This window comes from Hypanus sabinus (assembly GCF_030144855.1).
Source record: "Hypanus sabinus isolate sHypSab1 chromosome X2 unlocalized genomic scaffold, sHypSab1.hap1 SUPER_X2_unloc_2, whole genome shotgun sequence".
Taxonomy (NCBI): Eukaryota; Metazoa; Chordata; class Chondrichthyes; order Myliobatiformes; family Dasyatidae; genus Hypanus; species Hypanus sabinus.
The window spans coordinates 15,129-41,657 of NW_026778990.1; the positions used below are offsets into that span (position 1 = coordinate 15,129).

General features: G+C 46.0%; 2 protein-coding genes across 6 annotated transcripts in view; one reads left to right on the forward strand and one right to left on the reverse strand.

Annotated features, from left to right (window-relative positions):
- LOC132385773 (zinc finger protein 135-like) overlaps window positions 1-26,529 on the reverse strand; it is a 901,933-nt gene that overhangs the window by 14,207 nt on the left and 861,197 nt on the right. For 4 of the 5 annotated variants that reach the window (XM_059958001.1, XM_059957999.1, XM_059958000.1 and 1 more), the window contains exon 1: window positions 3,402-3,778. The exons of the other annotated variant lie outside the window; for it this stretch is intronic. The gene's annotated coding sequence lies outside the window, so the exon portion shown is untranslated. Of the gene's footprint in view, window positions 1-3,401; window positions 3,779-26,529 lie in introns of those variants that run through there. 5 annotated transcript variants of the gene reach the window in all.
- On the forward strand, window positions 4,078-24,571 carry LOC132385774 (butyrophilin subfamily 3 member A1-like). Its single transcript, XM_059958002.1, has 6 exons — window positions 4,078-4,168; window positions 4,579-4,812; window positions 6,620-6,642; window positions 6,729-6,847; window positions 16,691-16,822; window positions 19,694-24,571. The coding sequence occupies exons 2-6, from the start codon at window positions 4,705-4,707 to the stop codon at window positions 20,245-20,247; spliced, it is 936 nt and encodes a 311-aa protein (XP_059813985.1). The 5' UTR covers window positions 4,078-4,168; window positions 4,579-4,704; the 3' UTR covers window positions 20,248-24,571.

Genomic DNA, 26,529 nt, shown 5'->3' on the forward strand with positions numbered 1-26,529 from the left:
GATGTTTCCTATTTTGGGACAGTCTAAGACCAAAGGACACAGCCTCAGAATAGAGGGGTGTCTTTAGAATGGAGATGAGGGGGAATTTCTTTAGCCAGAGAGTAATGAATCTATGGATTCTATGGATAGTGAATCATAGGCAGCTGTGGAGGCCAAATCTTCATGTACATTTAAGGCAGAGGTTGATAGTTTCTTGACTGGTCAGGGCATGATGGGCTACCAGAAGAAGGCAGGGGATTGGGGCCAAGAGGGAAATTGGATCCGCTAAAATGAAATGGCGGAGAAGACTCAATGGGCCAAATGGCCTAGTTCTGCTCCTATATCTGATGGTCTTATGGCAATCATCAGCAAGAGCCAGGAGCTAATTATTGACTTCAGGAGGAGGAACCAGGAGATCTGTGAGCCTGTCCTCATCAGAGATCAAAGGCGGAGAGGGTCAGCAACCTTAAATTCCTCAGTGGCATCACTTTCCAGGATGTGTCTTGAGCCCAGCATGGAAGTGTAATTACGAAGAAAGCACAGCAACATCTCCATTTCCTTAGAAGCTTGCAAAGATTCAGCATGACATCTACAACCTTGACTAACTTCTGCAGGTGTGTGTGGAGAATATGTTCAGTGGTTGCATCATGGCCTGGTATGGAAACACCAAAGCCCTTGAAAGGAAAATCCTACAGAAAGTAGTGGATACGGCCCAGTACATCACGGGTAATACCCTCCCCCCACTGCGCACATTTCTCTGGTGCGCTGTCATAGGAAAGCTACAACTATCATCAAGGAACCCACCATGTGAAACATGATCTCTTCTCACTGATGCCATCAGGAAGAAAGTGCAGGAGTCTCTGGACCCACACCACCAGGTTCAGGAACTGTTATCACCCTTCAAACATCAAGTTCTTCAAACAGAGGAGATAATCTTACTCAAATTCAATTGCTCCATCACTGAACTGTTCCTATAACCCATGGACACATTCACAGATTCTTCATCACCTGTTCATGGTAATTATTTATTACTTTTTTTTTTCTTTTGTATTTGCACAGTTTGTTGTCTTTTGCACATTGTATTTTGTCTACAATGTTGGGTTCGGGCTTTCATTGATTCAATCATGATTCTTTGAGTTACTGAGTTTGTCCGAAAAAAAAATATCTCAGGATTGAACATGGTGACATGCGTAAAAATCGATAATAAACTTACTTTGTAAATTTTGAATTCTACATTTAAATTACTCTCTCAAACACACATGTGCTTTGTAATTTCTAAAGGTTCAGCATCGACTGGCTAAATGATTTGGCTCTGATCAGAATGATCGTCCCATCACAATGACCCCTCTTCTGAGGTACCCCAGCTACAGGAAAGATTCCTGAATCAAACTGGGATCACTGTTTCAAGCGTGTACGCACACACACAGACACACAGCTGTGATGAAGAGCTTTGAGGGGGTTGGTCCTGACTGGAATCAACTCCTGTCTGTGCATGGACCTGGACCCACTGCAATTTGCCGATCACCACAATCTGTCTACAGCAAATGCAATCTCACAGGCTCTCTTCTCAGCCTTAGATCACCCGGACAAAAGCAATGCACAAGTCAGGCTGCTGATTACAGCTCAGCGTTCAACACAATCAGACCCTCAATTGTAATCAACAAGCTCCAAAACCTGGGCCTCTGCACCTCCTTCTGCAACTGGATCCTCACCAGGAGACCCCAGTCTGTGTGGATCAGAAATAACATCTCCTCCTTGCTGACAATCAATACCGGCACAACTCAACAATGCGTGCTCAGCCCACTGCTCTACTCTCTCTGCACCACGTCTGTGTGTCTAGACTCATCTACAAACTTGCTGACAACCCAACTATTGTTGGCGGAATTTCAGACGGTGACGAGGAGGAGTACAGGAGTGAGATAGATCAGCAAGTTGAGTGGTGTCACAGCAACAACCTTGCACTCAGCATCATGAAGACAAAGGAATTGATTGTGGATTCAGGAAGAGGAAGTCGAGGGAACACACACCAGTCCTCATCGTGGGATCAGAAGTGAAAAGGGTGTGCAGTTTCCATTTCCTGCCTGTCAACATCTCTGAGGAACCATCCTGGGCCCAACATATTGATGCAGTTACAATGAAGGCACAACATCCGCTATATTTCATTCGGAGATTGAGGGGAATCGGTCTGTCACTAAAGACACTTGCAAATTTCTACAGATGTACTGTGGAGAGCATTCGAACTGGTTGCATCACTGCCTGGTGTGGAGAGGCCACTGCACCGGATTGGAAAATCCTGCAGAAAGTTGTAAACTCAGCCAGCTCCTTCATGGGCACCACAGCATCCAGGACACATTCAAAAGATGAGGCCACAAAAAGGTGGCATCCATCATTACGGACCCCCATCACCCAGGACATGCCTTCGGCTCATTGCTACAGGACCGTGAAGAGACACTCAATGTCTCAGGAACAGCTTCTTCCCTCCACCGTCAGATTTCTAAATGGACAATGAACTCTAGAATACTTCCTCAGTATTTTCCCTCACGTTTGCCACTACATTTCAAATTTAATTTTATAAATACTTGTTCTAATTTATAGTTTTTATTACTATGTATTGCAATGTACTGCAGACACAAAGGAACAAATTTCACCACATATGCGGATGATATTAAACCTGATTCTGATACACCAACACACACAGCTGGGCTCAGAATACAACACTCCCACATTCCTCCCTTTGTGACACCCTGCTTGCTCCATGGCCCCCGGTATGAAGCTCAAACTGTTGCAACACCTGCCCTTTAAATTCATGGCTGAGGCTGTGTTGTGTCTGTTCACTGTTTGAGTTCGATATTAAATGAAGAGCATTGAATGGGAAGTAAGGTTTGAATAGAAGAATAACGATCTCCTCTGAAGGTATATGGGGTCCTGGTGAGAGCGTACATGGAACACTGCACAGGTCTGGTCTCCCTCCCGGAGTCAGCTTGTGGGATGAAGGGAATGAAGGGATTTCCCAGATTGATTTAGGAGGTGAGGTAGTGTCCTTGGAGAGATTATACTAACCGGGCCTGTCTCAGAATTAGAGAAATAAAAGGCCGTCTGACTGAGACAGACAGAGTCTCACAGGGTATTGACAGTGTTGAGGGAGAAATGATGTTTCCTTTGGCTGTGGTGAGGAATGGGGGTCACAGAATCCGAGTACACCTCAGCACGACTGAAATGAGGAGGAATTTCCTCATCCAGAGGGCAGTGAAACTTTGGAATTTTCTCCACAAGGTTTCTAAATTTGAAGGACAAATTTTAGGGCTCTGCGATGCTGGGAACGTTGCGTGAAAGTGGCGCTGAGGTCAAAGATCAGGCATGTTCTGTGTGAAAGGCGGAAAAGACGGAAAGTCTGTTTATTTGTTCCTAAAGTCCGAGTTTACCTTTGCGCCTGGTTCTCCCTTGACCTTCAGCCTGTCCTTTTGCACAGGGGAGCGCTCACACACCGGAGTTCCATCGGCAGCCGCTGCGGGCCAGCTCCCGGATCCCAGCAGCAGGAGATAGGACCGGGAGGAAACTCCAGACAACAGGCCCCGATCCACGGCGGGTAAAGACCGGGCACCCCCTGTGTGATTGAAACATCTCACGGTGTCTCCGCCCGAATCTTCACCTCCACCATCGGAAGGATTCAAAACTCCGGCCGCTGTTGCAGCCTTTACCCGGGGATCTGCTCCCAATCTCGGGTCTCTCACCGGGTCCACTCGTTCCCGGTTCCAAACTTCGGTCCGCCCAGCATCCCGCCCACTGACACTCCTCAGCCAATGGAGGCAAGAGTCTCTCAGGGGTGTTCAGCCTCCCCCACGTTCCCCCTCACGTTGTCTCACCCGTCACCTGTCAGCTGGTTCTTGTCCCCAACCTTTTTATTCTGGCTTCTGTCCATTCCTTCCCAGTGCTAATGAACGGTCTCATCCCGAAACACCGGCTGTTTATTTCCCCTGAATAGATGCTGCCTGACTCACTGAGTTCCTCCGGCATTTTGTGTGATAATCGGGTTTGATCACCTGTTTCTTTTGAAGCATCTTTGTCTCAATTTCCTTCACTCTCTGACTTCCAGGATCAGCTAAAATTTTCCTTAGACTCTCTCACAAAAAAGGAATCAGACTTCCAGGAAAAGGAGCAGCAACAGAAAGAGAAGATTTCCGGAGTTCAGGTGAGGCTTCCTGAGCGGAATTTCTGATATTACTGTCGAGTTTTGCTCCATTTAATGCAGAACAGCCGAGTATCGCAGCTCCAGTGACCTGGGTTCGATCCTGACCTCTGGTGCTGTCTGTGTGGAGTTTGCATGCTCTCCCTGTGACCACGAGAGATTCCGACACATCCCAAGGACATGCCGGATGAATGGCTTATTACCGTTAACCCTGAAAAGGTGGGGAAGGTGTGTGTGAATCAGATGGGAGTTTATGTGTCAATAAGTGAGAGTAGGTTTCAGGAAAACGTGAGGGAGTGGTGTTGACAGGAATGTTCTCAGAATTAGCATGGACTCCAATAGACCGAACTGAACGACAAAAGGAAACAGAGCACAGCAATGCAGTATATTAATCTTCACCTTTCATTCAACAGGAACAGTCACACAGCCTTCAGTCCCACATCACATCCCAGTTTGCTGAACTGCGCCAGATTATCACTGAGAAAGAGCAGAGCTTACTCAGGGATCTCAGGGAAGAGGAGAAGAGGATTCTCAACCCAATGGAGAAAAATCTTCTGGCTCTTCAAGAGAATATAAGGATTATTCAGGAGGAAATCACAAAGTTAAAGGAACAGATGGATCAAAAAGACAGTGTGATATTTCTCAAGGTGAGGAATTATATTTCAATTTGTTTCTGTCAAAGGGCACTGAATGAACAGTGGTATATTTGAAATAAACACAGCACAGCGGCCAATTCTAACAAATCAATTGCCGCTGCTGGCGACCTTACACAAGTTGTTATACCTGCATGATGCGCCCTCCCATCACTCCAATAATGACATTTCAAAATGTCCAAGATACGCTTTCAGTCCTTCATTAAAAAAACACAATCTTGAAGCAATGAAGCTTCAGGGTAATTCATTGTAAAGTAAGCTGCAACACAGCGGTCAAGAACAGAATGACATCCGCACGTCCCCAGCTCAAAACTGCCCAGAACAAAGTACAGATACGTAACTTTTTCCCTTCAGTTTTACCACGTCCCCACTCAGGTGACGAGTTACCATAATAAACACGTAACACAGAATACAATGCAGACAGAAAACAGACGTGTTGCTCCTACACACAGCATTTACAAATGGCAGCAAACTGTTTCTCACCAGACCATTGATGCATCTATTCAGGGTTGTTATTGTCTTATAATAATAAGATTATTAAGGATTTGGACACGCTGAAGGCAGGAAGCATGTTCCCGCTGATGGGTGAGTCCAGAACTAGAGGCCACAGTTTAAGAATAAGGGGTAGGCCATTTAGAACAGAGATGCAGAAAACTTTTTCACCCAGAGAGTGGTGGATATGTGGAATGCTCTGCCCCAGAAGGCAGTGGAGGCTAAGTCTCTGGATGCATTCAAGGGAGAGTTAGATAGAGCTCATATAGATCGTGGGGTCAAGGGATTTGGGGAGAGGGCAGGAACAGGGTACTGATTGTGTATGATCAGCCATGATCACAGTGAATGGCTGTGCTGGCTAGAAGGGCCGAATGGCCTACTCCTGCACCAATTGTCTATTGTCCCAAAACTCAGCTTCCACAACTTCTGTACATCCCAGGACAGAATGCAAACTCTCTGAAATTATTTACTCCGGTCATAACACAGAGCTGCTGACTGTTTCCTTAATTACCGCATTAAATATCCTCTGAAACTCCCATTAACACCCGGTTCCAGTCACAGGCTGTGAGTGTGTCTGGTGCGGAGGGTGTGAGGGTCTCTCTGTCAATCACTGAGAACAAAGAATTTGACCCACACGTTAGACTTATCCTCCATATCCGGTTTCCATCAGATTATGGAAACTTTCACTGTCTCTTTATTTTTTGGATATATTTCGCATGGGATTATATCCCATTCTCTATCATAAACAGGCCATTAGGTCCATCTTCTATCAGTTTCCCTGCTTCACAAGCCCCCTGCCACCTACTCACCACACCCAGCAACAGTGCCCCGAACTCCCTGGTCCCTCACGTGTTTATCCAGCCTCCCCATTACAGTCACTCTGCTGTTCCATTTCATCCACTCCTGTGGCAGCAAGTTTCACATCCTCCTCTCTAAATTTCTTTTGGAATTTGTTAAAATCCATCTGGAATTACATCTCCCCACGAGTCTCCCCATAAATAGAGGTACTTCCTCCACCCCCACACAATCACATACATCACTGATCTTAAATTCCTCCATCCTATCACACTGACGTCATATCCAGATGATAATGCACAGCCTGTCCTGTCTTCCCTGTAAGTTTCTTCCTCTCAGTAATGGTCTGACATTCAGAAACTTTCCCTGTCATTTACCCCATGGTTCTGTATTGTCCGTGTGTCTGAGTGATTGTGGGAGTGGGAATTTTCAACACTTTGTAATGATTTGGATGAAATTCAGGATGTGGACAGTAAGTCCAAGTCTAATCAGATTTGTGTTTTATTTATTTCAGGAGGAAGCTCGTCGGAACAGAAGGTAGGACAGGCTCTTTACTGAAACACTGAATGGATTTGAAAATAGTTCAGAATAGCAATTTATAACCAGCAGTTTAATATTTACAGGATTAATGACGATGTCCAGGAATTGTCAGTGACAGATGAGACCCTACCGGTTGAAAAATTCGATCACCTCTATTTGTTGAACACAGTGCTGAGAGAAACGCTTGATGCTATTAATCGAGGTAAAACTTACAAAGATTCATTTCTCCTTGTTTATGAAGATCAATTTAGTTCCAATTTGAGGCAAAGATTGTCTGTAATACTGGGCTGAAGGGGAACTGAAGTTTATTCCACATCAACCCCACTGACTGGGAGGCATCACTGTCACATGGTCAGCTGGAGATGTCCGACCCCTGGACACACCAGCACAGGGTCACAATACAATCAATACACGGGACTGGCGGATGAACCACTGTGTTCCAATCCCAGGCGAATGCACTAACACACCAGTGCATAAGTTTGGATCCAACCAGAGGAACTGGTGTTGTGATGTTGTTGTGACCATCACGGAATCATGGTTGTAGTTGGGATCTGAATGTCCAAGGTTACACAATGTATTGGTGGTATAGGAAGGTCGGGTGAGGGGGTGGTGTGGCTCTGCTGGTAAATCAGTAGCAAGATGTGAAATAGGATTGGAAGATGTTGAATCTTGTGGGTTGAGGTAAGGAACTGCAAAAGTAAAAATGACACTGACACCAGTCATATACAGGCCTCCCAACAGTCAGTGGGTTGGCACCCACAGATTACAACTGGAAATAGAAAAGGCTGATGAAAAGGACATTGTTATGATAATCATGGGAAATTTAAACATGCAGGGCAATTGGGAAAATCAGGTTGGTAAAGGATCTCAAGAGAGTGAGTTTGTTGAATGCAATGTGATGGCTTTCTAGAGCAGTTTGTCGTTGAGCCTACTCGGGGAACAGCTCTACTGGATTGGGTGTTATGTATCGAACCAGAGGTGAGTAGTGAAAAGAAACCTTAGGAGGCAGAGCTCACAACATGACCGAGTTCAACTTGAAATCTGATAAGGAGACAGTAAAGCCTGACATTGTAGTATTTCAGAGGAGTAAAAGAAATTACAGTGGTCTGAGAGAGGAGTTGGCCAAAGCAAATTGGAAGGAGATGCTGCCAGGGATGAGAGCAGAGCAGAAATGGTGTCAGTTTCTGGGAAAATGAGGATAGATGTACTCCAAAAATAAATAAATACTCAAATGGCGAAATAGTACAACCATGGCTGACAAGGGAAGAAAAGTTAATGTAAAGGCAAAGGAGAGGGCATACAACTAAACAAAAATTATTCGGAAGGGAGAGGATTGGGAAGCTTTTAAATATCTACAGAGGGGAACTAAAAGGATGATTGGGTGGGAAAAAATAAACAAGAAATTGATTTGAATTGAACTGGCCTGGTTGAAGAAGCTGTCCCGGAGCCTGTTGCTCCCGGCTTTTATGCTGCGGTACCGTATCCCGGATGGTAGCAACTGGTACAGGTTGTGGTTGGGGAGACTCTGGTATCCAATGATCCTTCAGGCCCTTTTTACACACCTATCTTTGGAAAACAAGATAGCAAACAATATCAAATTGTTTTTCAAGTATTGTAAAAAAAATAAAACAGAGATGAGAGTGGATATAGGACAGCTAGAAAATGAGGCTGGATGCATAATAACAGAGGATAAAGAGATGGCAGATAAGCCAAATATTTTGCACCAGTATTCACCATGGAAGACACCAGCACTGTGCCCGGTGTTGAAGAGTGCGAGGGAAGAGAAGTGAGTGCAGTTACTGTTACAAGGGAGAAGCTGCTCAAAAAGCTGAAAGCCCTAAAGGTACATAAGTCACCCAGACCAGATGAACTGCACCCCAGTGTTCTGAAAGAGGTTGCAGTAGAAATTATGGAGGCATTCCAAATGATCTTTCAAAATCATTGGACCCTGGCATGGTGCCAGAGGACTGGAAAATGGCAAATGTCACTTGACTCTTTAAGTAAGGAGGAAGGCAGCAGAAAGGAAATTATTGACCAGTTTGCCTCACCTCTGTGGTTGGGAAGAAATTGGAGTCAGTTGTTAAGTCTGAGGCTATGGAATACTTGGTGACCCTGGACAAGATAGGACAAGTCAGCATGGCTTCGTTAGGGAATATCCTGCCTGACAAACCTGTTGGGATTCTTTGAGGAGATTACAAGCAGGATCGATAAAGGGGAAGCAGTGGATGTTGTATATTTGGAATCTCGGAAGGCCTTTGACAAAGTGCCACGCATGAAGGTGGTAACCAGGTTAAGAGGCCATGGTATTACAGAAAAGTTACAGGCATGGTTGGAACATTGGCTGATTGGTAGGAAGCAGTGAATGAAAGTAAAGGGATCCTTTTCTGGTTGGCTGCCAGTGAGTCGTGTTCCACAGGGGTCAGTGTTAGGACACCTTCATTTTATGCTGTATATCAAGATTTAGCTGATGGAATAGACAATAAGATGTAGGAGCAGAAATAGGCCATTCGGCCCATTGAGTTTGCTCCAATATTCAGTCATGGGAAGACCCAATTCTTCCAGACATCCCCACTCCCCTGCTTTCACCCCATACCATTTGATGCCCTGGCTAAATGAGAACCGGTACATCTCTGCCTTAAATATGCCTTGGCCTCCACAGCCACATGTCGCAACAAATTCCACAGATTCTCCACACACACTGACTAAAGTAATTTCTCCACATCTCAGTTCTAAAAGGACGTCCTTCAATCATGAAGTCACACCCTCTTGTCCTAGAGTAGATGGCTTTGTTTCCAGGTTTTGCAGATGATACGAAGATTGGCGGAGGGGCCGGTAGTGTTGAGGAAACAGTTAGGCTGGACAAGGACATGGATGAGGAGAATGGGAAAGAAATTGGCAAATTATATACAATGTTGGAAAATACATGGTCCTGCACTTTGGTCGTAGAAATAATGTGCAGATTTTTTTTTCAAATGGGGAGAAAATCAAAAAATCTGAGACGAAATTGGACTTAGCAGTCATTCTGCAGAACTCTCTAAAGGTTAACTTGAAGGTAGAGTCACTGGTGAGGAAGGCAAATCCAATGTTAGCATTGAATTCAATCGGTTCAAATAGCATTCAGTTCAAGAGCAGGGATGTGATGCTGAGGATTTATAAGGCACTGGTGAAGACTCACCTTGAGTATTGTGAACAATTTTGGGCTCCTCGTCTAAGAAAAGATGTGCTGGCATTGCAGAAGGTTCATTTCATAAGGATGATTCCAGGAATGAAAGGGTTATCATACGAGGAAAGTTTGATAGCTCTGTGTCTGTACTCGCTGGAATTTAGAAAGATGAGGGGGAATCTCATTGGAACCTTTCAAATGTTGAAAGTCCTAGAAACCTTTCGAATGTTGAAAGTCCTAGACAGAGTAGATGTGGAAAGGATGTTTCCCATGGTGGTGGAGTTTAGGACAAGAGGGCACAGCCTCAAGACAGAGGGGGAATCTATTTAAAACATGTGGAGAAATTTGTGCCAGCAGCTGTTGAATTTGTGGAACCTGTTGGGTGTATTTAAGGCAGAGCTTGATAGGTTCTAGATTGGACACAGCATCAAAGGTTACGGGGAGATGGCCAGGTAGTGGGGCTGAGGAGGGAAAAAATGATCAGCAATTATTGAATGGCGGAGCAGACTCGATAGGAAAATGGCCTAATTCTGCTCCTATGTCTCATGGTGATCAGACCACTACATTGAAGCATTGTGAGAATGAGCTCGGACACACCAACAAGCATTGACATGGGTCAAGATTTCATCTCGGGAGAAGCACACACAGCATAACCGGCCTGGCAAAGCTCCCTCACACACACACACAGGAAGGATTGGCAGATTGTAGTCAGAGCCTCAGCAATGTACGTTGTTATTTCCCTCAGTAACCTGGAAACCAGACTCTTCAGAGACAGTCATTTATTGATTTAAACAACTCAATCACGTGTGACACATTGTCAACACACACCAGACTTGTGATGACACACTGTAACATAAAAACTTCTTCAATGTGCATACTCTCCTTCAATGTGTATACACTCCACACGGATATTTACCATAATCAACACACACACACACGCGCGCGCGCGATATACTATCAGAGTGTGACACACAGCCACAGAAATAGGCATAAATTCCCATTTAGGATTGAAATCTGCCGTCCTTACCCAGTCTGTCTGTTCTGTGGCACTGAGCTGCCATCTGACGTGACGTCACATCAACACTTCACAGACAGACTCCGGGGTGAGATTCCTCAGGAGGATGATCTGGGAGGGTTTGATGGATGTTGAACTCACAGCCCACTTCATCAATCTGCAAGACTAAGATGTCTTCTTGAGCCTGTCTCATTTGTGTGTGTTTGCCCCCCCCCCCATCCCTCTAACCATTTCCCATCTGTGTATTTATTTTAAAATATGTTATTTTTTACCTGTTTCGACAGCGTCTGAGGGCAAATTCCGTTCACCAACCTCCCTCTCTCTGAGAATGTTACCCAATTTCCCATCTCACTTTCAATCGGAGGCCTTTGGTTCTGTACTCCCATTTCTTGGAAAAAGAACGTTATTTAAGCTCCTTAGAATTATTTACCTTGATAAGGGGTCACACCTGAACATCCTACACTACAGCTGAATAGCCCACGCTTACTCACTCTTTGCTTTTAACCCAAGCCCCCAGTCCTGGTAACATCCTCCTGAAGCCTCCTGTCCAGTGTAATGACATCGTCCCCATATTCGGGAACCGGAAATGCAGACAATGCTCCAAGTGTGGTCTATCATCGACATCAAAGGCCTTGCTGAATTTCATGTGGACAGTGTGGAATAGGCTGATGAATACACGACTGAAGGTGGTTTTTTAGATTGGGACAAGAAGGGCGGCGTGGGAGCTAAATTCTGAAGGAAGGCAGTGTAAAAAAAAAACTTTGCGTACTAGAACGGCGAGACTGCGCAGGACAGCACGGAGAGTTTAAAAAGATGACCACCCTATACAGCGGGCAGCGGAGTGGGTGGCAGCAGAGTGTAGGGCTTTGGCTCAACGGGCTCAGGCGGTAACGGGAAGAGCCGAGAGCGAGGAACCGACTCTTTTTCTCCCCTTGGCAAATCGGCCTGGACGGACGGGGGAACAGCAGGGCACATTAGCTAACGGTTTAAAAAGTTCATGTGCTTGGTGAAGTAAGTGGGTGAGTAGACCTATCTTTCTTTGTTTCATTCCTGTAGAATTAGGTAGCATGTCTGCAGGGTTAGTGCTTTGTTCAGGGTGTCAGATGTGGGAATCCTGGGAGACCTCCAGCCTCCCTGATAGCCACATCTGCACCAGGTGAACCGAGATTCAGCTCCTCGGAGACCGTGTTAGGGATCTGGAGCAGCAGCTTGATGACCTACTGCTTATTAGAGAAAACAAAGAGGTGATAGACAGGAGCTACAGGGAGGTAGTCATCCCTAGGCTACAGGGGTCAGAAAACTGGGTGACTGTCAGGAGAGGGAAGGGAAATGCCAGGGTAGTGGAGAGCACCACTGTGTCTGCCCCCCTCAGCAACAAGTATATCGTTTTGGATGCTGTTGAGGTGGATGACCTGACAGGGGACGGCCACGGTGAGCGGGTCTCTGGCACTGAGCCTGGCGCTGTTGTGCAGGAGGGAAGGAGGGAGAAGAGGAATGCGGTAGTCATAGGGGATTCCATAGTCAGGGTAACAGACAGGAGATTCTGTGAGCCTGATAGAGATACCCGCATGGTGGGCTGCCTCCCAGGTGCCAGGGTACGGGATGTCTCGGATTGGGTCCAGAATATCCTGAAGGGAGAGGGCGAGCAGCCAGCTGTCTTGGTACATGATGGTAACAATGACATAGAGAGGAAAAGGGAGGAGGTCCTGAAGAGAGATTTCTGGGAGTTAAGAATGAAGCTGAGAAGCAGGACCTCCAGGGTAGTAATCTCAGGATTGCTACCTGTGCCATGTGCTAGCGAGGGCAAGAATAGTAGGATCAGGCTGATGAATGTGTGGCTGAGAGACTGGTGCAGGGGGCAGGGCTTCAGATTCTTGGATCATTGGGATCTCTTTTGGGGGAAGTATTAACTGTTCAAAAAGGATGGGTTACACCTGAACCCGAAGGGGATATATATCATAGCAGAAATGTTTAATAGAGCTGTTAGGGAGGGTTTAAACTAATTTGGCAGGGGGATGGGAAAGAGGTGACATAGGATTGGAAGGTGCAGAATCTTTATGGGTTGAGCTAAGAAATCGCAGGGGTAAAAGGACCCTGATGGCAGTTATCTACCGGCCTCCTAACAGCTGCAGCGATGTGGACTACAAATTACAACAGGAAATAGAAAAGGCTTGCCAGAGGGGCAGTGTTATGATAATTGAGAGGATTTTAACATGCGAGTGGATTGGGAAAATCAGGTCGACACTGGATCTCAAGAGAGAGAATTTGTAGAATGTCTACGAGATGCTATTTCAGAACAGCTTGTTGTTGAGCCCACTAGGGGATCAGAGGTACTGGATTGGATATTGTGTAATGACCCAGAGGTGATTAGAGAGATTGAGGTGAAGGAACTGTTAGGTGACAGTGATCTTAACATGATTGACTTCACTGTGAAATTTGAGAAAGAGAAGCAGAAATCTGATGTGTCAGTATTTCAGTGGAGTAAAGGAAATTCCAGTGGCCGAGAGAGGAACTGGCCAAATTTGACTGGGAAGGGACACTAGCGGGAGGACAGCAGAGCAGCAGTGGCTGGAGTTTATGCGAGAAGTGAGGAATATGCAAGACAGATATATTCCAAAAAAGAAGAAATTTTCGAATGGAAAAAGATGCAACCGTGGCTGACAAGAGAAGTGAAAGCCAAAGTAAAAGCAAAGGAGAGGGAATTCAAGGAAGCAAAAATTACTGGGAAGACAGAGTATTGGAAAGTTTTTAAAAGCTTACAAAAGGAAACTAAGAAGGCCATTAAGAGGGAAAAGATGAACTATGAAAGAAAGCTAGCAAATAATATCAAAGAAGATACCAAAAGCTTTTTCAAGTATATAAAGAGTAAAAAACCGGTGAGAGTGGATATAGGACTGATAGAAAATGATGCTGGAGAAATTGTAATGGGAGATAAGGAGATGGCTGAGGAACTGAACGAGTATTTTCATCAGTCCTCACTGAGGAAGATATCAGCAGTATACCGGACACTCAAGGGTGTCAGGGAAGAGAAGTGTGCGCAGTCACAATTACGACAGAGAAAGTACTCAGGAAGCTGGATAGTCTCAGGGTAGATAAATCTCCAGGACCAGATGGAATTCACCCTTGTGTTTTGAAGGAAGTAGCTGTGGAGATCGCGGAGGCATTAGCAATGATCTTTCAAAAGTCAATAGATTCTGACATGGTTCCGGAGGAGTGGAAGATTGTAAATGCCACTCTGGTATTTAAGAAAGGGGCAAGGAAGCAAAAAGTGAATTATAGACCTGTTAGCTTGACATCGGTGGGAGTCAATTGTCAAGAATGAGGTTACGGAGTACCTGGAGGCATATGACAAGATAGGCCAAACTCAGCATGGTTGCCTTAAAGGAAAATCCTGCCTGACAAACCCATTGAAATCTCTTGAGGAGATTACAAGTAGGCTGGACAAGGGAGATGCAGTGGATGTTGTGTATTTGGATTTTCAGAAGGCCTTTGACAAGGTGCCACACATGAGGTTGCTCAACAAGATAAGAGCCCATGGAATTACGGGAAAGTTACATCTGTCGATAGAGCGTTGGCTGATTGGGAGGAAACAGAGAGTGGGAATAAAGGATGCCATTCTGGTTGTCTGCCGGTTAAAAGTGGTGTTCCAGAGGGGTCCGTGTTGGGGCCACTTCTTTTTACGTTGTATATCAACGATTTGGATTATGGAAAAGATGGCTTTGTGGCTAAGTTTGCTGATGATACAAAGGTAGGTGGAAACTCCCCCACCTGAGGAAACAGAGAGTCTGCAGAGAGACTTGGATAGATTTGGAGAATGGTCAAAGAAGTGGCAAATGAAATACAATGTTGAAAAGTGTATGGTTATTATTTAAGTGGAGAGAGAATTCAAAGTTCTGAGATGCAACGGGACTTGAGGGTGCTCGTGCAGGATACCCTTAAGGTTAGTCTCCAGGTTGAGTCGGTGGTGAAGAAGGTTGACATTCATTTCTAGAGGAATAAAATATAAGAGCAGGGATGTGATGTTGAGGCTCTATAAGGCAGTGGTAAGGCCTCACTTGGAATACTGTGTGCAGTTTTGGGCTCCTTATTTAAGAAAGGATGTTCTGACATTGGAGAGGGTTCAGAGCAGATTCACCAGAATGATTCCGGGAATGAGAGGGTTAACATCTGAGGAACATTTGATCACTCTTGGACTGAACTCCGTGCAGTTTAGAAGAATGAGGAGGAACCTCACAGAAACATGTCGAATGTTAAAAGGCATGGACAGAGTGGATGTGGCAAAGTTGTTTCCCATGGTGGGGGAGTCTAGTACGAGAGAGCATGACTTAAGGATTGAAGGGCGCCCACTCAGAACGGAGATGCAAAGAAATTTTTTTAGCTAGAGGGTGGTGAATCTGTAAATTTGTTGCGGCAGTGGAGTCCAGGTCATTGGGTGTATTTAAGGCAGAGATTGATAAGTATCTGAGTAGCCAGGGCATCAAAGGTCATGGTGAGAGGGTGGGGGAGTGGCACTAAATGGGAGAATGGATCAGCTTATGATAAAATGGCGGAGCAGATTCGAAGGGCCGAAGGGCCGGCTTCTGCTGCTTTGTCTTATGGTCTTATTTGAATGCACCAGTATACGGAATAGGGATCTTGTAGTACAGGTAGAGTTTGACAGGTACAAACTTAGGCAGGTACGACTTTGATCGAAGGAATAAAGGCATAGACAATTCTGTAAACAGGGCGAAATTCAAAAATCAGAGGTGCAAACGGACATGGGTGTCCTTGTGCAGGATTCCCTGAAGGTTAACTTGCAGTTTGTGTCAGTGGTAAGATTGGCAAACTCAATGTTTGCTTTCATTTCGAGAGGATTAGAGTACAAGAGCAAGGATGTAATTCTGAGGATTTATAAGGCATTGGTCAGACCACACTTGGAGTACTGTGAGCAGTTTTGGGTCCCTTCCATCGGAAATCATGTGCTGGCATTGGAGGGGGTGCAGATGATTCACCAGAATAATTCCGGGAATGAAAGAGTTAACATATGAGGAGTGTTTGATGGTTCTGGGCCTGTACCGGAGTTTAGAAGAATGGCTGATTTATCATCCCTCTCAACCCTATTCTCCAGTCTCCTCCCCATAACTTTTGAGACTCTGGCCAATCAAGAAGTTTACTTATTAACTCCTGCATTAAAAATCAAACAGGAGAAAATCTGCAGATGCTGGTAATTCAGGCTACACAGGTCCTGATGAAGGGTCTCGCCAGATCTCTCTGACACCTGTCTGGAGAGAGTTGATGTTGGGAGGATGTGGGTGGGTCGGGAACGGTGAGCACAGCCTCCGACTATAGGGATGTCCATTTAGGACAGAGATGCGGAGGAATTCCTTTATCCACAGGATAGGGAATCTGCCACAGGCAGCGGTGGGGGCCAAATAATTGAATATATTTAAAGCAGAGTAACACAAACAAATTGTTGGGGGAACAGCAGGCCGGGTAGTTTCTATGGAAAAGAGTAAACAGTCGACGGTTCAGACTGAAACACTTCATCCAGACCTGTGTTGCTTAAGGGTTCCTGTAAATTCATCCCCTGTCCTAATGAGGGGCTGCGGGGGATGGGGCTCTGGGAAAGGGGACAAAGTCATCCTGATCTGCCATCTTTGCCCCCTCTAGCTTCTCATTACGTCTACACACACAGATCACCCACAGGGTTTCCACCCCACCCCCTCCTGGTTCAATCTGCCATTCATCTCTCCCCTACCGGTTCCCATCATCACCTCCTTTACTGTTTCAAACCATCACACTGCCCCACTTCCCACTCACAAATGAAAGTGAACATTGTATGACGGGCCTGTTCCTGTGCTGTACTGTTCTATGTTCTCTTTTCCCAGTTTCGGAGAATGAGAGGAGATCTCATGGAAACACAAAATTCTTTCAGGGGTCAACAGGCAGGAGTGAGCGAGGATGTTTCCCCTGTTCAGCGGAAAACCCTTGTGGAGACATCTGCTTTTGTCGAATCAAAGGTTCGTGTCGGCCACCCGACCGCGCCTGAGATCTCCACCACCCCCCGATCCCCGGGTCCCACTGCCCGAGTCTCCCCCCGATCCCCGGGACCCCGCTGTCCGAGTCTCCCCCAGATACCCGGGGCCCCGCTGTCCGAGTCTCCCCCGATCCCCGGGGCCACGCTGTCCGAGTCTCCCCCCGATCCCCGGGACCCCGCTGTCCGAGTCTCCCCCCCGATCCCCGGGACCCCGCTGTCCGAGTCTCCCCCCGATCCCCGGGACCCCGCTGTCCGAGTCTCCCCCCGATACCCGGGGCCCCGCTGTCCGAGTCTCCCCCCGATCCCCGGGACCCCGCTGTCCGAGTCTCCCCCCGATACCCGGGGCCGCTCTGTCCGAGTCTCCCCCCCATCACGGGGCCGCGCTGTCCGAGTCTCCCCCCCGATCCCCGGGGCCGCGCTGACCGAGTCTCCCCCCGATCCCCGGGGCCGCGCTGTCCGAGTCTCCCCCCCGATCCCCGGGGCCGCGCTGACCGAGTCTCCCCCGATCCCCGGGGCCGCGCTGACCGAGTCTCCCCCGATCCCCGGGGCCGCGCTGTCCGAGTCTCCCCCCGATCCCCGGGGCCGCTCTGTCCGAGTCTCCCCCCCATCACGGGGCCGCGCTGTCCGAGTCTCCCCCCCGATCCCCGGGGCCGCGCTGACCGAGTCTCCCCCCGATCCCCGGGGCCGCGCTGTCCGAGTCTCCCCCCGATCCCCGGGACCGCGCTGTCCGAGTCTCCCCCCGATCCCAGGGGCCCCGCTGCCCGAGTCTCCCCCCGATCCCCGGGGCCCCGCTGCCCGAGTCTCCCCCCGATCCCCGGGGCCGCGCCGTCCGAGTCTCCCCCCGATCCCCGTGGCCCCGCTGTCCGAGTCTCCCCCCGATCCCCGGGGCCGCGCTGTCCGAGTCTCCCCCCGATCCCCGGGGCCGCGCTGTCCGAGTCTCCCCGCGATCCCCGGGGCCCCGCTGCCCGAGTCTCCCCCCGATCCCCGGGGCCGCGCCGTCCGAGTCTCCCCCCGATCCCCGGGGCCGCGCTGTCCGAGTCTCCCCCCGATCCCCGGGACCCCGCTGTCCGAGTCTCCCCCCGATCCCCGGGGCCGCGCTGTCCGAGTCTCCCCCCGATCCCCGGGGCCGCGCCGTCCGAGTCTCCCCCCGATCCCCGGGGCCGCGCTGTCCGAGTCTCCCCCCGATCCCCGGGGCCGCGCCGTCCGAGTCTCCCCCCGATCCCCGGTCCCCGCTGTCCGAGTCTCCCCCCGATCTCCGGGGCCGCGCTGTCCGAGTCACCCCCCGATCCCCGGGGCCGTGCTGTCCGAGTCTCCCCCCGATCACCGGGGCCCCGCTGACCGAGTCTACCCCCCCCCGATCCCCGGGGCCGCGCTGTCCGATTCTCCCCCCCGATCCCCGGGGCCGCGCTGTCCGAGTCTCCCCCCGATCCCCGGGGCCGCGCTGTCCGAGTCTCCCCCCGATCCCCGGGGCCGCGCTGTCCGAGTCTCCCCCCGATCCCCAGGGCCGTGCTGTCCGAGTCTCCCCCCGATCCCCGGGGCCGCGCTGTCCGAGTCTCCCCCCAATCCCCGGGGCCGCGCTGTCCGAGTCTCCCCCCAATCCCCGGGGCCGTGCTGTCCGAGTTTCCCCCCGATCCCCGGGGCCGCGCTGTCCGAGTCTCCCCCCGATCCCCGGGGCCGCGCTGTCCGAGTCTCCCCCCGATCCCCGGGGCCGCGCTGCCCGAGTCTCCCCCCGATCCCCGGGGCCGCGCTGTCCGAGTCCGCCCCCCGATCCCCGGGGCCGCGCTGTCCGAGTCTCCCCCGATCCCCGGGGTCGCGCTGTCCGAGTCTCCGCCCCGATCCCCGGGGCCGCGCAGTCCGAGTCTCCCCCCGATCCCCGGGGCCCCGCTGTCCGAGTCTCCCCCCGATCCCCGGGGCCGCGCTGTCCGAGTCTCCCCCCGATCCCCGGGGCCGCGCTGCCCGAGTCTCCCCCCGATCCCCGGGGCCGCGCTGTCCGAGTCCGCCCCCCGATCCCCGGGGCCGCGCTGTCCGAGTCTCCCCCGATCCCCGGGGCCGCGCTGTCCGAGTCTCCCCCGGATCCCCGGGGCCCCGCTGTCCGAGTGTCCCCCCCGATCCCCGGGGCCGCGCTGTCCGAGTCTCCCCCGGATCCCCGGGGCCCCGCTGTCCGAGTGTCCCCCCCGATCCCCGGGACCCCGCTGTCCGAGTCTCCCCCCGATCCCCGGGGCCGCGCTGTCCGCGTCTCCCCCCCCCCCCGATCCCCGGGGCCCCGCTGTCCGAGTCTCCCCCCCGATCCCCGGGGCCGCGCCGTCCGAGTCTCCCCCCGATCCCCGGGGCCGCGCCGTCCGAGTCTCCCCCCCGATCACCGGGGCCGCGCTGTCCGAGTCTCCCCCCCGATCCCCGGGGCCGCGCTGTCCGAGTCCGCCCCCCGATCCCCGGGGCCGCGCTGTCCGATTCTCCCCCCCGATCCCCGGGGCCGCGCTGCCCGAGTCTCCCCCCCCCCCCCCGATCCCCGGGGCCGCGCTGTCCGAGTCTCCCCCCGATCCCCGGGGCCGCGCTGTCCGAGTCTCCCCCCGATCCCCGGGGCCCCGCTGTCCGAGTCTCCCCCGATCCCCGGGGTCTCTCTAATTCTCTGCTTCTCCCCCCGTTCCCCGGGGCCGCGCTGTCCGAGTCTCCCCCCGATCCCCGGGGTCTCTCTAATTCTCTGCTTCTCCCCCCGTTCCCCGGGGCCGCGCTGTCCGAGTCTCCCCCCGATCCCCGGGGCCGCGCTGTCCGAGTCTCCCCCCGATCCCCGGGGCCGCGCTGCCCGAGTCTCCCCCCGATCCCCGGGGACTCTCTAATTCTCTGCTTCTCCCCCCAGTCTCTGTCACTCTGGATGTGGAAACGGCGCATCCGGATCTCGAGATGTCTGAGGATCGGAAGAGTGTGAGACGGACCTGGACCTGGAGGGATCTCCCTGACACCGGGAAGAGATTCACAGACTGGATTTGTGTGCTGGGATCTGAGGGATTCACATCGGGGAGACATTACTGGGAGGTGGAGGTGACGGGGAATCGGGGCTGGTTTCTGGGAGTCGCCGCAGAATCTGTGGAGAGGAAGAGACGGGTCAGACTGAGTCCGGAGACCGGATTCTGGGTCATCGGGCGGGATGGTGACGTGTTACATCGGGATTGTGACGTGGACCGTTATCTCCCCTCCCCCGAGACCCGTCTCGCTGCCGGTCCCATCCCCGGGAGGGTGGGAGTTTATCTCAGTTACGAGTCCGGGACAGTTTCATTTTACAAAGCGGAGACCAAGTCCCATCTCCACACCTTCACTGGGAATAAATTCCCGGGGAAACTTTATCCTCTCTTCCGGACCTTGGGTGGAAACCAGTGGCTGAGAATCTGCTCCGGTTCCGCTCCGGGTCTGTAAACGGGTCGGGTCCCGGGACCGGCGTCAGGAGTAAAGTCCCTGTAAATATAAATGTGCGGAGAGTGCAGCTAAATACGTGGCTAAGGGGATGGTGCAGGAGGGAGGGCTTCATGTTTCTGGACAATTGGGCTTTGTTCCCGGGAAGTTGGGGCCTGTTCAGACGGGACGGTTTGCCCCTAAACTGGGCGGGGGGGGGGGGAATAAAATTCTTGCGGGTAGATTTGCCAGTGCTGCTCCGGGGAATTTAATCTAGATTTGCAGAGGGAGGGGAACCAGAGTGTTAGAGCAGATAGTGAGGTGCAGGAGGATAAGGAACATGAGAGGACTGCATGTATAAACGGAAATGAAAAAAAAGCGGATGATATACATATTCTCAGGTACATCTATTTCAATGCACGGAGTATTGTCGGTAAAACAGATGAGTTCAGGGCTTGGGTTGACACGTGGGATAACGTCATTACTGCTATTAGTGAGGGGCAGAACTGGCAGCTCAATGTTCTGGTAAAATTGGAGAACGGCCAATTTTGTGGAAATGAAAAAGGATCCAGGAAGAGTGGATTGGGATAAGTTTTTTTTCTGGCAAGGATGTGTTCAGTAAGTTCACAGGCATAAGAAATTAAATAGAGATTGGGTTGGAAATGTTATAGCAACTTCATTTAATTCAAAATCGAGAGGAGTTGCAATTTCGGTTAATAAATCTTTACCAATTAAAATACAAAATGTAATAATTGATTCTGTGGAGAGATATGTGATTATACATTGTCAAATTTTTTCAGAATTATGGACTTTTATGAACATTTATGCACCAAATGAAAATGATGCAAAATTCATACAAGAAGATTTTTTGAACTTGGCTGACGCAAATTATAAAATATTAATAAGTAGAGATTTTAATTTTTGTTTAGATCCAGTTTTGGATAGGTCAACTAAAGTTGTTACAAAATTAAAAGTAATAAAACTAACTTTATCATTAATGGAAGATTTAAACCTGATTGATATATGGAGAAAAATTAATCCAAGAGAAAGAGATTATTCATTTTATTCAAATAGACATAAAACTTAGATGGAGATTTAATACAATTTTATTAAAACGTCAAGATTTTTGTGATTTTATGAAAAAACAGATTCAATTTTTTTTGGATACAAATTTACATTCAATTGAGGATAAAATTGTATTATAGGAAGCGATGAAAGCATATTTTAAGGGGTCAGATTGTAAGTTATACATCTAAAATTAAGAAGGAAAATTGGGAAAAGATATCATAAAGTTAAAAAAGAATCTCAATGATATATGACAGAAGAAAAATAAAGACAACTTGTTAATAAAAAAACTACAATATAATACACTCCAGACATATCGTACAGAAAAAGTAATTATGAGAACTAAACAGAAATATTATGAATTAGTTGAAAGATCACATAAAATTCTTGCTTGGCAGTTGAAAACAGAACAGGCTTTTAAAACAATAAATGCAATTAGAACAAGTGTAAATAAGGTTGCTGATAAACCTTTAGAAATTAATGAAACTTTATTTTTTTTTATACTGAACTATATCAATCAGAATCACAAAATAAGATTACTGAGATAGATAAATTTTTTATCACAAATAACCCTTCCAAAATTTAATTTGGAAGAACAGAAAGGATTAGATATGCCCTTTACATTAAAAGAGGTTGAAGAAGCTTTAGGATCACTTCAGAGTAATAAATCCCCAGAAGAAAATGGTTTTCCTCCTGAATTTTATAAAAAAATTTAAAGATATATTAATTCCTCCCTTTATGGAATTAATATACCAAGTGGAAAGAATGCATAAACTCCCACAATCTTTTTTAACAGCGATCATAACGGTATTGCCAAAAAAAGAGATCCTCTAAAACCAACATCATATAGGCCTATTTCTTTGTTGAATACAGATTATAAGATAATAGCAATAATTTTATCTAATAGAATATCTAAATATTTACCAAAATTAATACATATGGATCAAACAGATTTTATTAAAAACAGACAATCAATGGATAATCTAACCTGGTTACTTAGTATAATTCATCTGGCACAAAAAAGAGAGGAAATGAGTGTGGCATTTGCTTTGGATGCAGAAAAAGCATTTGATAGATTGGAATGGGATTTTTTGTTTAAGGTATTGGAAAAATATGAGCTAGGAAGATCTTTTATACAATGGATTAAAACCTTAAATACTAATCCTCAAGCTAAAGTAGTTACAAATGCTCAGATTTCAACACCATTTTGCTTAACGAGGTCAACTGGACAAGGCTGCCCGTTATCACCTGCTTTATTCGTATTGGCAAAAGAACCATTAGCTGAATTAATTAGAACAGATTCAGATTTTGGTGGTTTTAGAGTTAATCAAGAAGAATATAAGATTAATTTATTTGCTGATGATGTTTTGATTTATTTAACAAACACATTACAATCTTTGCAAAGATTATCTTTTAAATTGGAAGAATACGGGAAAGTATCAGGGTATAAATTAAATTGGGATAAAAGTGAAATTTTACCCCTTACCAAACGAAATTATAATCAATGTCGATTAGTAACTCAATTTCGATGGTCAATAAATGGGATAAAATATTTAGGTATCAGAGTTGACAATGATGTAAAAATTTATATAAACAAAATTATTTGCCATTATTAAAAAAAATAAAAGAGGATCTTGATAAATGGATGATGTTACCAATAACATTAATAGGTAGAGTTAATGCTGTAAAAATGAATATATTCCATAGATTGCAATATTTATTCCAAACTTTACCAATACAATTACCGCAGAAGTTTTTTCAAGAACTAAATAAATATGTAAGGAAATTTCTTTGGAAAGGAAAGATGTCAAGAATATCATTGGAAAAATTGAGATGTAAATTTGATTTAGGAGGGTTACAACTTCCAAATTTTAAGAATTATGATAAAGGAAATCAACTTAGATTTATTGCATCTTTTTTTGATGAAAAAAAAACCCGGCATGGATTAGAATAAAATTAGATAAGATAGGAGAAAACATACCAGAAGATTTTACATACAAATGGGAATCCAAATTGATACGGGAAAAAAAGAATCTCCTATATTAAGACTCTTGATTGATTTATGGAATAAGGTAAATATGGACGATAAGATAAAGAAATCTTTATTAGCAAACTTTAATTCAAAATAGGCTTATTCCTTTTACAATGGATAATAAACTTTTACATAATTGGTTCCGAAAGGGGATTAAATATATACGTAATTGTTTTGAAGGAGGTATATTGATGTCGTTTGATCAATGAAAAAATAAATATAAAATATCAAACAACACTCTTTTCTCTTATTTTCAATTAAAGGACAATTTACGAAAAAAGCTGGGTCAAACAATGTTGATGCCAAAACTTAGTGAAATAGAAATATTAATTCAAAAAGGAAAAATTTAAAAAAATACATCTTGTATGTACAATTTGATTCAAAAACAGACTGAATCTGGAATTCATAAATCAAGACAAAAATGGGAAACTGATTTGAATTTTAAAATTGTTGGAAAAAGTTGGTCAAGATTATGTTCTGATAGTATGATAAATACAATAAATGTTCAAATTAGATTAATACAATATAATTTTTACATCAATTATATATAACACCACAGAAAATAAAGAGATTAAATTCAAATATGTCTGACCAATGCTTTCGATGTAATCAAGAAATTGGTACTTTTTTACATTCTACTTGGTCTTGTTTTAAAATTCAACCATTTTCGATATATCTGACTTTTATTGGAACAAAGTACTGGAGTTCAACTCCCAAATAGTCCAATATTATTTTTATTAGGAGATATTGAAAGGACAATACCGAAAATTAAATTGAATAAGTATCAGAAAAAATTTAAAAATATTGCATTGGAAGTAGCTAAAAAAGTTATCGCAATTACTTGGAAATCTGAGTTATATTTAACTATGGATCATTGGAATAATGAAATATATTGTTGTATTCCACTTGAAAAAATTACATATAATCTGAGAAATGAATATCATATATTTTTCAAAATTTGGCTCCCATACCTACAAAAGATGGGATTAAATATAGAGGTCCTTTGAAGATAAAATTATAATGTAATTGGGGAAAGTAAGAATACATATAAATATTATTTTGAACTCCATGGAGCATGTGGGTATCCTCCAATATCGAGGCAATCTTTTTCTTCCTTATTTCTTTCTTTAGATAAGGGTTAAGGTGGGGAGGGGGAGGAGGATTAATATTATTTTTCTTTTTCTTACTAATTTTTCATTACATTTATTCTTTGTAATTTTCTAAAAATTTAATAAATAAATAAAAAGAGCATCCCAGTAATCCAACAGCCCACTCACCTTTGCTACCCTTTATGTCATTTCCTTACGTTTAACACAATTATTACGTGCCTTTTCCAGCTCAAACTGTGAATTGATTTATAGTCAGTCCCATAATTTAATAGCTTTTATTTGAAAACTATCTACCCTCGCAAAGATTGTACTTAAGACTGCATTTGATTTTTCTTCAGCCTTGTACGCTTCACATTGAAGTAGTATGTGTTTCGACGGTTTCATAATGACAAAATGTACACGACACAGAATGAAGTTTTCCAATTAGTTACAAGGCGTAATTAAGCATAGTGTGGATATTTCTGTCATGTGAATATCATTCCTTCACTTGTTTTAAGCCCTTCTTCTATAAACCCAACAGGTTTATGTATTCTGGAAAGGTGTCTGTCTTTACGTCCATTATCCTACGTCTTGCCATAAGCCCCTAATTCTTAACACTACCAACCTTTTAGCTTCTAATTTGCTAAGTGGGTCTATATCCACAGCTTAACATTTAACAGCTTTTGGAGCTAAACAATCAAAATCATCATTTACCTCAACAGCGTGATGTGCAGGGCCCCATAATGTGCAGACATATAAATCAAACTTTATATATGAAATACCGTTTGACAAGTTTCCAACAGTCAATCTGACCTACTGCCAGAATGACCTGTTTAAGACTCATCAAAACCGAAATGTATTCTGAGCAAATTATAAGGACCAATTTCTTCCATCCACTGTAAGCCTAAACTGTTGGCAAAGAATTCTGCCTTCTGTGCTGATAAATGGCTATAAGTCATTTCTTTATCATTACCTGCAATTCAGGCACACAAAAACAGCCACACCAACATCCCCAATTAAATTATCTTTTGATTCATCTGTAAAAATGGTTACTGTATGATAATAACTTTCATTAATATACTGATGACCAACAGACTCTCAGGCAGAACTGAATCCGATCGTGTAAAAACTAAAATCACCTGAAGTCATTGGAAAAAACAATGTGGGGTTACAGAGAAAGCTACAGTGGGACATACTGTATCATCAAACACACCCATATTCGCAGCGTGGTAAGAACCCAGCCACCCAAAACAAAAAACACTCTTCTAGTGATGTCCCCAACCGTCCTCCAGCGCACCTTTAACAGGATGATCATTTCCTTGACCCGCAAATTAATCCAGTATGTTGACATCAACTTGAATCTTTGAGGGCAATTGTCCCATTGCAATCAGTAAAGCCAAAACAGGAGACAACATTACCGCACCAGAACACAATCTAAAAGTCTGTAATTGTATCACATACAAACACTTTTAATTTGAAGATGAAGGTGATCCACAAGCCACACAGACATAATCAAGAACAGATCAAATTAAACAAATATAATTGGTCAAAGATTTTCATGTTGCACCCAAGAATACCCACATAGATGTCTGAGGAGATTTAAAGCTCCTTTACATTTATCAATTATTTTACTGATAGTTGCTTCCCCGTCAGCTTATTATCCATCCACATAATGAGAAATCTTACCACTGACACTTCCTCAAGACATTAATCCTATAAATTAAAATCAACTGCAAGTCTATTAATGCTGTTTGTAAACCACGTAATGTGTTTTAACGACTGAAAGCTTACAATCCTCATCAATCTGCCCACTGTTTGATCCATTAATTGTAAATTGCAGTTAATACCTCAAATCCATAAAGCTAAGTCATCTGTATATTGTGGTTTTCCCATCTCAGAGAAAATATCATTAATCATAATATTAAATAATGAAGGGCTACAAATACTGCCTTGTGGGATCTCATTCTCTATCTCATAGACACAGACATGACGACCTTTACTTGGACAGTCCATACAAAAAAAAAACTCAGAAAAATTATACAATGTCCCCCTTACTCCTAATTTAATCAAAAGTCCTTTCTTCCATATCATTTCCCTTTTCAGTCTCAAGAAATATTGCTA